Consider the following 12,891-nt stretch of genomic DNA (forward strand, 5'->3'; position numbering starts at 1 on the left):
AAATTGTTCTCATTCATCGGTTATTATTTTTTCCCTGATTTAGTTCAGATGCCTCCTGCCTCGTAACATGCATGCTTAGGCTCTGTTTGCAGAGTGAGGTTATTGGTATCAGGAGCTTCCGGAGAGATACATGGAGGAGGTGGCCTGATCTTGTGTGGTCATCTATTTCTTGTGATCTTGTCGCAGGACCTTTGGGAAGGAACTGTGGCTCTGTGTGCCTTTTTACTCTTGGTATCTTAGTGAGACATAGGGAGGCCTTGCATGCTGCAGTCCATGGGGGTCACAAAGAGTTCGACACGACTTAGCAACTGAACAACAACAAAACCTTAGCATAGTGAGTAGCACAAAGTAGGCACTTAATGAAGAAAGAATGAAAATGTAAGCTCCACATGGCCAGGGACCACGCCTTCCTTGTTGTGCATTGTATGTGCCGCTTAGCACAGTTACATAGTAGGTGATCAATAAAGTATATAATGACTGAATCAGGAATTTAGTGTCAGGTTTGTTTGGATCCCTGCTTTTGTATTTTCTGACATTTGTAGTTTGATATACAGTTTGAATTACAAATAAAATTTTGATTTGGTTGTCCAAATGTGTGGGCTGATTTCTATGATCGAAAGGTTACATTTTGTATAAGATACTGCTTTGTCATTTATTGTTTTTCTCTTACCTCCAAACCTGCCACACAGTTTTAAAATAGTTTTTTTTTTTCATTTATTTTTATTAGTTGGAGGCTAATTACTTTACAATATTGTAGTGGTTTTTGTCATACATTGACATGAATTAGCCATGGATTTACATGTATTCCCCATCCCGATCCCCCCTCCCACCTCCCTCTCTACCCGATCCCTCTGGGTCTTCCCAGTGCACCAGGTCCAAGCACTTGTCTCATGCATCCAACCTGGGCTGGTGATCTGTTTCACCCTAGATAATATACATGTTTCGATGCTGTTCTCTTGAAACATCCCACCCTCGCCTTCTCCCACAGAGTCCAAAAGTCTGTTCTGTACATCTGTGTCTCTTTTTCTGTTTTGCATATAGGGTTATCATTAGCATCTTTCTAAATTCCATATACATGCGTTAGTATACTGTAATGGTCTTTATCTTTCTGGCTTAGTTCACTTTGTATAATGGGCTCCAGTTTCATCCATCTCATTAGAACTGATTCAAATGAATTCTTTTTAATGGCTGAGTCGTATTCCATGGTGTATATGTACCACAGCTTCCTTATCCATTCGTCTGCTGATGGGCATCTAGGTTGCTTCCATGTTCTGGCTATTGTAAACAGTGCTGCGATGAACATTGGGGTGCACGTGTCTCTTTTAAAATAGTTTTTATAATTAGGATGACTTGAGGTATATTTATTCACTTGGTTGCCCTGGGTGAGTGATTAGTGACTTTGTATAAGATGAAATGTATGGGAATTTAAGAATGATTTTAGATGAATTCATGCGTGATCAAACCATAACACGTGAGAGGAAAGACAGGTATTTAGAGTGGAGGTCATTAGGCAGTTGAGGTCAGTAATGCCAAAAAAACTTTTACTTGCAGGTAGTATATACTAAGTGGCAAATATGATTTCAATGGAATCTGAAAGCTTATTTAAAAATATTCTGTTTAGGTACTTCAGCAGTCAATCAGGTGTACCTACTATTTAAACAGTAATTTTCTCAGGAGCAATGTTTTGAACCTAAATGCCTTGCATGGTTACTGGAAGAATGAGGTTACTGATAAAAATTATTCCTTTTTTGCTTGGGATATCACATTATTATTGCTTTAAGGGAAATTTTCTCAGAGAAAGCAGATGCTCAGTGCTTATTAGTATGGTAGCTTTAAATATTTAAGATGTGAACAAAAGACCAGATCATCCCAATGATTCTTTATAAAAAAGGAAATGTATTAACTTTACCAAAATGTGAATGCCATAGCACTTTAAACATTTTATTTAATATAACTTGACATAGAAGTGTAATGTTCATTTCTTCCTTTGTGCATAGCTTTAGTATTTTAATGATAGAAATCCCAAAGAGGGTTTTATTATTATGAGTTAAAGATATCATTCACAATTCAGGTAGGACAGGACGATACTGAGACTTTTGCTTTGAGCCTCTGAAAATAGTGGCCCCTCATCTGCAAGGGAGCTTTTATTTTTACCCTGGGCTTGGGCAGAGTCCGCATACCCTCAACTGACACACTGCCCACATAATTTTCATGGCAAATAGAAGGGGAAAAAAATGGAAGCAGTGACATTTTGTTTTCTTAGGCTCCAAAATCATTGCAGATGGTGACTGCAGCCATGGAATTAAAAGATAATTGCTCCTTGGAAGGAAAGCTATGGCAAACTTAGACAACTATTAAAAAGCAAAGACATCTCTTTACTGACAGAAGTCCATATAGTCAAAGCTGTGGTTTTTCCAGAAGTCATGTACAGTTGTGAGTTGGGCCATAAAGAAAGCTGAGTGTTGAAGGATGGATACTTTTGAACTGTGGTGCTGGAGAAGACTCTTGAGAGTCCCTTGGACAGCAAAGAGATCAAACCAGTCAATCCTAAAGGAAGTCAACCCTGAGTATTCATTGGAAGGACTGATGCTAAAGCTGAAGCTCCAATACTTTGGCTACCTGTTATGAAGGGTCAACTCATTGGAAAAGACCCTGTGCTGGGAAAGATTGAAGGCAGCGGGAGAAGGGGGCAGCAGAGGATGAGATGGTTGGATGGCATCACTGATTCAATGGAATCAGTTTGAGCAAGCTCTGGGAGATGGTGAAGGACAGTGAAACCTGGCATGCTGCAGTCCATCGGGTCACAGAGTCAGACATGACTTAGTGGCTTATCAGTGACAACAACAGTAGAAAAATATTCGTTCTGAGTTGTGCAGGAGATGGCAGCAGTTCTTGGGTCAGTGGTGGAGTTGTGACCCTGAGAAGGGAAAGGGCAGTGACTTTCAGGTCTTACCTGTATTTAATATGTCCCTTCACATAATTTGCACTAATTCCAACTTTATCTCTGCTCCCCTTTTGTGACTAGTTGTGTAATAAAAGTCTTCTTTCCTTTCAACATTAAAAAAACAAAAACAACAATTCTCAAACCTAAAAGGCAACATAATCTCTCTTCTTGGGCAATAATAATCTAAGTGCATTTCTTTATTTTAGTATCTTCTCAAAGAGTTGGAGAAATAAAAGAAAAATATATAGGAATATAGAGTGACAGCCCTGGAAAGAATGTTAGAAATTGAATCCGACCCCTTACTATTTTTTTTTTTTTTGGCTACACTAGATCTTAGTTGCCATATGTGGGAGTTTAGTTGCAGCATGTGGGATCTAGTTCTCAGATCATGGAACAATGTGAAGTATTGTTTCATGAGAGTTTTTAAATGATTTTATACTGTATATCTCTGTCTTTATATCCCCTGAACTTAGCATTGGTGTTTAGCAGGAAATAAATGTTTACTGAATTAAACATGAGCATATTAAAGTTTGTATATATACAAAACTGAATTTCTTATAGTTTCTTAAATAACTATGTTTTATTTTGCTCTGAGGTCTTCATGCACACTGCTGCTTTTGCCCGAAGTGCCCAGGTCTTACCTCAAATGCGTTTTCCTTTGGGAGACATTTCTTAATCATTTTCTAATGCATGCACTTCCTTGCCCCAGGCACATTGGCCCTTTTCAATGCCTTTTTCCCTTGGAAATATTTGTCTAAAGGCAATCTTCCGTGCCACTTTGTAACTCCTTGAGAGCGAGGACTGTGTCTGCTTTTCATTTGTGTATCTCTAGCATCCAGCCTTGTACTTATTAGAGTTTTGAGAAATTGAATGATGAACATGTTTTTAGTACTTTGGAATGTAATCCAAGGACATGATAAAATAACAGTGCTTGAATAGGTCACAACTACCTCAACACTTTTCTCATCTCCTCTCCCCAATCCTTGCCCATCTATTTTCATTTCTGTCTGTTTAACCTCCAAAAGGCATATGTGAAGTTTGCCCATTTTGATCCATTTCCATCACCACCACCACCACCACCACTATAATCCATCCTACCATCATCTCTTGCCCTAGCCCACTAGAATAATCTGGTCTTCCTGTATTTATCTAGTCCTAGTCAAGAAATAGAATGGACTGAAATTATAGCTTATCACATAGTATGAATCAGTATTATTTTGAGAAACTTGTGAACAAACTGGTCATTTATCTTCCCCAGCCAGGAGGGTTCTTCATCTGTTAGACTGTGTTTAGCTCCATTTTGGTCTTGTAGGGTAGAATCTCTTGATCTCTCACTATTTTGTTTTTCATTGCCTAAGACCATGAAAGGGTTGCATTAGCCCTAGAAAATCTGAAAATTAACCAAGTGGTTACAGGGTAAGTGAGGGTTGATAACTATCTGTATTGAATTCACGCAGTGATATTTTTTCTTGATTTCTCATATATTTCATGGTTATATTAGGATAAATTTGGCTGCCATAACATAGGCCCCATAACATTGGTTTAAACATGTAGAGTGATTTATCTCTTAATTAACAACTTGAACATAAGCAACACAGGACAGTTACAGTGCTTCCATGGTGTTGGAGATGTAGGACCCTTCTATTTTATTGCTTTGCCATCTTTAACTTGAAATGGCTACTCCTGTACCTACAAACACCATCACAAGTGTCAGCAAATGGGAACGGAGGGGAGGACATAATTCTTCTAAGGCAGTGTTTCTGCTTATATGCCATTCATCAGTCCCACTCACATGGTCATACTTAGCTGCAAGGGAGGCTGGGCAGCCATGTGTTTCCCTAAAACTTCTATTACTGCAGAAGAGGACAGGTATCAGGGCCTAAGGAGCATTTGCACCATAGTCAGCAACAGGAAAGGATTTACTTTTGGAATGCTTTTTTTTTTTTCTAACACTGCTTTATGAGGAGAAATTTTCTATTGAAATGATTAAGCTACTTGACCTGTGGGAAAGAATTCACCTGAGTTATTGTATTTGACTTTGGGATTTTAAGTCAGATATATTTCAGTGGTTATAGGGATGAGTATTGGAGAAGGAAATGGCAACCCACTCCAGGACTCTTGCCTGGAAAATCCCAGGGACGGAGGAGCCCGGTAGGCTACAGTCCATGGGGTCGCGAAGAGTCGGACGCAACTGAGTAACTTCACTTTCACTTTTCACTTTCGTGCATTGGAGAAGGAAATGGCAACCCACTCCAGTGTTCTTGCCTGGGGAATCCCAGGGACGGGGGAGCCTGGTGGGCTGCTGTCTATGGGGTCGCACAGAGTCGGACACCACTGAAGTGACTTGGCAGCAGCAGCAGCAGGGATGAGTATGAAACATATTGAGATGAGGTTGCTTTTTCTTAACTCTTATTTTTCTTGGACTGTTTTTATGTTTTCTTTTTTTACCTTTCTTGGGGCTAATCTAATATTATTTTTGTTGTGCTTTTAGGCATGGCGCAGTCACAAGGCTGGGTGAGAAGGTACCTCAAGGCCTTTTGTAAAGGCTTCTTTGTGGCAGTACCTGTGGCAGTGACTTTCTTGGATCGAGTTGCCTGCGTGGCAAGAGTGGAAGGAGCATCGATGCAGGTAAAACTGATATGACTCCTTTCTTTGAAATACACGTTTGCTTGTTTCTCAAGCACTAGAGATGAGATTTCTGTATATTGTCTCCATGCTAGAAACGGAAAGGTTTTTGAAAGGCCTTGAACTAAATTTTAACATTACTAAATGTCTTTATAAGGTCTTCTAATGCAGTCATATTATAAGCAATGGTGAATAAAAATAATTCTCTGATAGTTCTCTTTATCTATAGTTCCCCCTACCTTAGAAATGATAAATTGAGATTCTAAAGGAATTTTACAAAATAATATCACTTTCTGTTGCTGTGGCCTGAGATTTTAAGGTTTGTTTTTTTTTTTTTCAATTATCCATATATGACTGAGATCAGATTTATGAGTTCAATTGCAGGATGAATTTGTCTCCAACTCAGTTACCTGATTATTTTACACTCTCACACATGCACTCACACACTCATTTATGCACACATAGAATTCTGATAGGTAGAAAAGTCTACGGCACTGATTTCAGATATTCTAGTGTGTTTTTTAAGCATGTTGCTGATTAAGAAGATTAAATGCCATTTGCATTGGAAAAATTTTGGAGTGGAGATTTCCAAAAGTTATAACACAAATAGTCTCCAGTAACTCAGAGAAAACTTGATTATTCTAATGTTGATATCTGGAACTTAGCTGTTTCAGGAAGTTTATCAACTAAGAAGAATTTGCATTTTGTAATATAATTTGTTTTCTTCCATTATTTTGTGTATTAAGTTTATGCATTATACTAAATATTTCTATAAAACAAATAAAATGAATGTATAAACTTGTAAGAGTTTAAAATGATACAGAGAGTAACCAGCTTACTCCCCCTCCCTTTTTTAGTCTTTAAACTAGGTGAGGGCATAGACATCAGCTTTGAAGAGTTAGAATGAAATTGCTTTGTTAAAGTTGTAACCATTGCACTGAGAATCAGGTCTCTTCCTGAGTTCAGGTGCTTAGTGAGATCCTGAGTGAGTGCTTTTGGGGTGAAACTAGGGTTCTAAAGCATGGCTGCCTGAATATTTACTTATTGACTTGTGCTTCCATCATTTGAGAATGATGGGGGCCTTCTCTTGGGTTGGGGCTTCTGAGTTAAACCCTGTCTCTCACTTTCACTCTAGAGTGGGTCACCAGCTCCAAGCAAACCGGTTACTTACTTTGAATGCAAAAATATTGTAGTGCCTGGGTACAGCAAACAAAGGAAGAGGGGTTTATAAGTGTATGGCTTTATTCCTAAATGCAGTTTAATACCTTTAACAGAGGTGGGTTTTACATTTCCTTCCTCTTTAATTTTAAATTCCTAGCAGCCTCATCTTAGACCCAATTCTTTGGGGAAATTAAACTTTCTTTGTTGAGCTTTTGAATCAGATTCCTCATTTGAGATTAAAACTGCCTTGTCCACAGCCATCCAAATTCCTTTTTGGTCCCTTTCATCCCTTTGAACCCATTTACAGGTATTATTTTTTGATAACAAATGATCACATGAGTAATGACTTTTTTCCAGTTTTGCTAGTGCTATCTTGTTACACAACCCGCACTATCCTGAGATGGAATTTTTCCAGAACACAGAACCTCATAATTTTGGATCTCATGATATTCCAGAGAATCATATGGCAATCATAGTATTGCAGTCTCCATGCCTTTAGCCCAGTATAGCCCAGTATGTTTATGACTTGTGCTCAGAGGGAAAAAACACAAGGAACTAGCTGTTTTATGAAAACACAAAGCTTATCCCCAGTGAAGAAGACAATGAAGAAAGTCTTGAATATGCCAGATCTTGTCTTCTAAAGCCTTTAGATGACAAGATCTGTCATTTAAATGCCAGATCTGTTGATTAAATAGTAAGTTTATTCCAGATACATTAGAATTTCTTACAGTATTCCTGGACCACTACCCCAAGAATCAAATTTATTACCTTGTGGTTTGTTTGGTAGGATTTCCTTAGCTGTTGGTTAGAGAAGAGCAGTTTGAATTGACTTTGATCTACAGGGAAATTGATTGGAAGGCTTGTGAGTACGGTGGTGGAAGGCAGGAATGTGGCAGTCGTCAGGGACAGCTGGAACCAGGGACTTGAATGCTGCCAGGGTGCTCAGTCTTTTCTGTTTGAACATCTGCTTCTGTCAGCATCTTGGCTTAGTTCTCTCAGACCAGCTTTCGTCTCGACTCAGGGCACATGGCTGCTGGCAGCTCTCATGCCTTTAGATGCCCAGTTTCTTTACCGTCTGAGCGAGATTTCTCCTTATGCCTTAATTTCACTTTGAAAAATCTTGAAGAAGGACTGTGATTGACTTAACTTGGACCATATGCCCTGATCCATTCAAATACAGATCCACTTTGACCAGAAGGTTAGGGTGCCATGATTGGCCTATCTTTGGACAGGTACACACCCCTAGCCTGTGGCTAGGAGGAATGAGAAAGCAGCAACATATATTTGAATCACATTTTTCTGTGGGCTTTCAAGGTGAGGTAGTGGTGATACTTCCCAGAAGATGAGGAGGTGTTATTTTTGGAATAAAAGGGAAAAAGATATTCTGAGAAGAAAGGAAAAAAAAATGTATGGTTTTGTCTATATTATAAGAATTTTAGATTACTTTTGAGGATAATGGGTAATTTGTTTACACTTTCATTAGATATAACTGAATCACACTTAAAATTATTTTGGACTAGAAAGTGTAGTCATGAGATATTGTTATTAATTAATTCAGCATATTTGAAGAGATCTTTGCTATGCTACAGCTTTGATGAACTGAACATGTTTAGGCCATGGGGTTCAGCAGAATTTTTGACAAAAAATTCAAAAAAATTCTTGTCTTCAAATTTCTCTAATGATGCAAGTACTAAATAGTTGGCAGGGTGTGTGGTACTCTCTGGAAATCCCTGAGCTTCCTGCAAGGAACACACCTGCTTTTATTGACTCTTTTTATTCAACCAGGCCTGAAAATTATTCCCGGTTTATTGCAGTTGGTTGATTTGTTGTGAACAGAAGGAGTATTCTGGATGTGTGGTGATGTCTTGTTATATCAAGGCTTAAAGTGTGAAAGGAAGAGAGATAAAACAATAGCAAGAAAGAAAAATATGTGGAGAAGAAGAGGAAGGAAACTATCATAGATCAGTTGGGTGACGGAGAAAATTAAACACCTGAGTAGGAGACGAGAGCGGCACAAAGGATCAGTGACAAACAGGGAGAAAACCGCTCCAGTGAAGGCGCTCATGGCTCCTTTTGTGGAACCTTCCTTGGAACTGTACCCTTGAATGCTGACCCATCTCTGCTGCACATTTGTGTATAACACCATGAGATTTGTCACCCAGCCATCCATTCTAAATCTCAGTATTCATCGAAGGAATCTGTGTGCCCTTTTGAGGGAACCGCTATTGAAATAGGTTATCAGTCTTCATTGGAAGGATTGATGCTGACACTGAAGCGCCAACACTTTGGCCACCTGATGTGAAGAGCTGACTCGCTAGAAAAGACCCTGATGCTGGGAAAGATTGAGAGCAGGAGGAGAAGGGGGCAACAGAGGATGAGAGGTTGGATGGCATCACCGACTCAATGGACATGAGTTTGAGCAAGCTCCAGGTGACAGTGAAGGCCAGGAGAGCCTGGCGTGCTGTAGTCCATGGGGCTGCAAAGTGTCAGACCTGACTTAGTGACCGAACAACAACAACAGCAGCAACCAGTCTTGAGCGTCACTCATTGCGTAGTACCTGAGTGCTCCTGTGCATTCAGGTAGAAAGACCACATGTAGTCATTTCTTTCATTTCAACTATAGGAATCATTTTGTGACTCAGGGGGCATTTGCACATTTGCAACTACAGACAATAATAAAGGCACTGGTAACTATGAGTTGGAATAGGGAATCATTTATCAAATGGCTGGTATGTGCAAAACTGCTCTTGAGGTATGGGAGTCAGATACAGATTCTGTATTCAAGGTCGTCTTGCTATAGCAGAGGTTTAAGAATTATTAATCCTAGATAATTGCTACATCTTCAGATGAGATTTGATATAGAAGATATCGAGCTGTCAGATATTTGGCCAGTGCCTAGCACATCCGGAAATGGAAAAAGAAAAAAAAAACTTGTTTGGTTTAGCGTACTGTTTTAGAGAATGAACCTGGAAGTTTTAATATGAGACAGAATGGTACCAGAAAAATAATACCTTGAGCTCTTTTATAGTTCAACATTATTATTTTTACTGTGGCAACAAACAACCCTAAAATTTTAGAGTTTATATAACATTTTTATTTCTTGCTCATTGGTCTGTAGATTGATTATAGTCACTCTAGACTAAGGGTTTGGATCAGTCTGCTTCCTATATCTCTCATTGTGGGCCCTCTGCTGAAGGAATAGTGACAGTCTGGGGTGTGCCCTTCTTGTGGGTGATAGCAGGACACAGGGTGAATGAAAATGCTCAGAACATCTTAGAGCCTCAGTTCAGAACTTCTACTCTTCTGTCTACATTCCTTTGATCAAAGCAAGTCACACGAAAACACAAAGCAATTAGATGGAAGTATATTCCACCCATAGGGAAGTCATGGCAAGGTGACGAGGGAAGGATGAATTGTGAATAGGGCAGGTATATCTACCACAACCACTAGGATGCCAAAGATACATGCTAGATTTCAGAGGTAATATATTAACCTTTGAGTCTACCTAGAATAACCCTAATCTTTATAGTCCAAGTCTGACAAAATTGTAATAGGTTGAAATTCTAAGTCACTGAATTCTGGGATGGATTGAAATAGCCCAGGGCCAATTGGATCTTTAGAGTGACTTCTTAAAAAGGTCACTCTGCAACTTGTATACATGTTATTTAAGAAAATCCAAGAATTGAGAGAGTTTGAATTTCATTAAAAGTACACATAATGCCAATCTTTTGGAGTTTATTGAATAAATACTGTTATAGCAACCCTGGAAATTTGCTTTGAGTGACAAATTTTGCGCCAGAGCTCTTTTTTTTTTTTTTTAAATTTTTTTATTAGTTGGAGGCTAATTACTTCACAACATTTCAGTGGGTTTTGTCATACATTGATATGAATCAGCCATAGATTTACACTTATTCCCCATCCCGATCCCCCCTCCCACCTCCCTCTTCACCCGACTCCTCTGGGTCTTCCCAGTGCACCAGGCCCGAGCACTTGTCTCATGCATCCCACCTGGGCTGGTGATCTGTTTCACCATAGATAGTATACATGCTGTTCTTTTGAAACATCCCACCCTCACATTCTCCCACAGAGTTCAAAAGTCTGTTCTGTATTTCTGTGTCTCTTTTTCTGTTTTGCATATAGGGTTATCATTACCATCTTTCTAAATTCCATATATATGTGTTAGTATGCTGTAATGTTCTTTATCTTTCTGGCTTACTTCACTCTGTATAATGGGCTCCAGTTTCATCCATCTCATTAGGACTGATTCAAATGAATTCTTTTTGACAGCTGAGTAAAATTCCATGGTGTATATGTACCACAGCTTCCTTATCCATTCATCTGCTCAGAGCTCTTTTTATGTCTTGAAAAAAAAAATTCTGTTGGCTTGAGGTTTAATAGGAGAAACTCATTTTCAGGATTCTGTCTTATAAGAAATAATTCTTTACTTTTAAAATACTACTCAGTAGTTCTTTTTTGAGGTTAGGTTTTCCAGTATTAATTTACAGTATGACTAGAAGGATGGGGGAGGTCCATCATGAGGAGTCACAGCTAGTTAAAGGTAAGTCATCAATATAAAAAAGGTACGTGATGTAATTCAATGGAAAATAGGATTCAGTTTATGAAATAGTTGATCTTTTTTGTTTTATCAAGTTATATAGGCATGTCTCTTTTCTTGGATGAGATGTACCTTTAGCCATGCTCTGCCCACACAGAGCGCTAGCAGACATTGTTGGTTAATGATTATTCATACTGACCTGAATCACTTCTACCACTGGCTGCTGAAAGGTTACCATGAAAGTAGATGCACCCTTTTTTTTTTTTCAAGAAGCACCACATTACTCAACATTAATTTAACTCAGGAAGCGAAGGCTGATATTGCATACAGTTGAAACTACATAGGGAATTTATGTCGGTGAGATGCAATTATTCAAATTAGAAGTTCAATCGCTTACAAAGGCTTTTAGAATAAAAAGGTGCCCTAGGAATAGTTTAATGACCTCACGCCAAAGTTTTAGAATTTATTTGAGTAAGAATGCCTGAAGCAGGGTCACTGGTTCTTATAAAAGGTGTATGTGTTCTACATGCACAATTAAGATGTAAGACTTAAAAGAACAACGGAAAGAAATCATTTTGTGTCACTGTTCTTTTTTTGTTGCAGTTGCCACATAATTTTACATAGTATGCTCTTTGCCTTCTTCCAGAACCAGAGGGGAAAATGTTTGAAAACAGTGCACAATACTATCTCTTTAGCTCAGACTTCAGAGAAAGATTTATGCAGAATAGATTAGAAAATTAGAAAATTTGAGGGAAAATAGAGTCTAATCAACATTGAAGTCTTTATTTATCAATACCACACATTCATTTGTCCAAAATTGTCGATTTTCAGCTACCTGAGAATAATGATCCTGAAGAAACTGGCTTGTAATAAACCTTTTAGACTTCTGCCTGGCTCTTTGCACTCATTGTCTGTTGCCTTCTGAGTTTAAAATTAAAAGTTCCATAAAAAAAAATAAGCAAAGAGGCTGATGCTCTTTCTCTCTTTTTGTCACATTATTTATTTTATTTTATTAGAAAAAATTTAAACCTATAGTGAGCTTAATATACAATGGTTGTGGTAGTTAATTATTCTTTGCTACTCTGAGACACTAGATATAAACAGACTCTCAAGGAAAGAGATGTATCATGATTTACCTGCCACAGTTTAAGGTAGAGTTAGGGAGTTTTATGTTACTTGCTGAATTTGCACTTCCAAGGTGCTGGGAATTGCCTGGCACACGTTTCCTGTGAAGCTGACTGCTCTGTGCTCTTCCTACTTGCTCTTGGTGGCCTAGGGCTGACTTTGGGAAGCCAGGAGTTAATGTTGGAAGCCTTTATTGGCTTACGTGTGTGCATTCTTCTCAAATTACTTTTGGCTCAAAAAATCTCACCTGAGGTTTTTACACCTTAGGATGTTATGCATTTTTATATAGTTCTGCAACCTGTCATTAATAGAGAATTCAAATAGATCAATTTGCATTTATAGCAAGAAACATATGTGATACTAAAACCATGAATGAGTGATGACTTTAAAATGTTCCTTTGGAGGTTTTCTTCATGTCCCATGATAAAATAACAGGGTGCTTCTGTTCAATACAGCCAGGGTTAGATCTGTTATTTAAACA

General features: G+C 38.5%; 1 protein-coding gene across 4 annotated transcripts in view; it reads left to right on the forward strand.

Moving 5' to 3' along the window:
• The window catches only part of IMMP2L (inner mitochondrial membrane peptidase subunit 2), a 941,241-nt gene that overhangs the window by 35,802 nt on the left and 892,548 nt on the right, over positions 1 to 12,891 (forward strand). For all 4 annotated transcript variants that reach the window (XM_043872109.1, XM_043872107.1, XM_043872108.1 and 1 more), the window contains one exon: positions 5,436 to 5,572. In XM_043872109.1, coding sequence (XP_043728044.1) covers positions 5,438 to 5,572 — 135 coding nt within the window. In that variant the 5' untranslated portion in view covers positions 5,436 to 5,437. The remainder of the gene's footprint in view (positions 1 to 5,435; positions 5,573 to 12,891) is intronic.

The sequence above is a fragment of the Cervus elaphus genome, chromosome 18 (genome assembly GCF_910594005.1).
Source record: "Cervus elaphus chromosome 18, mCerEla1.1, whole genome shotgun sequence".
NCBI lineage: Eukaryota > Metazoa > Chordata > Mammalia > Artiodactyla > Cervidae > Cervus > Cervus elaphus.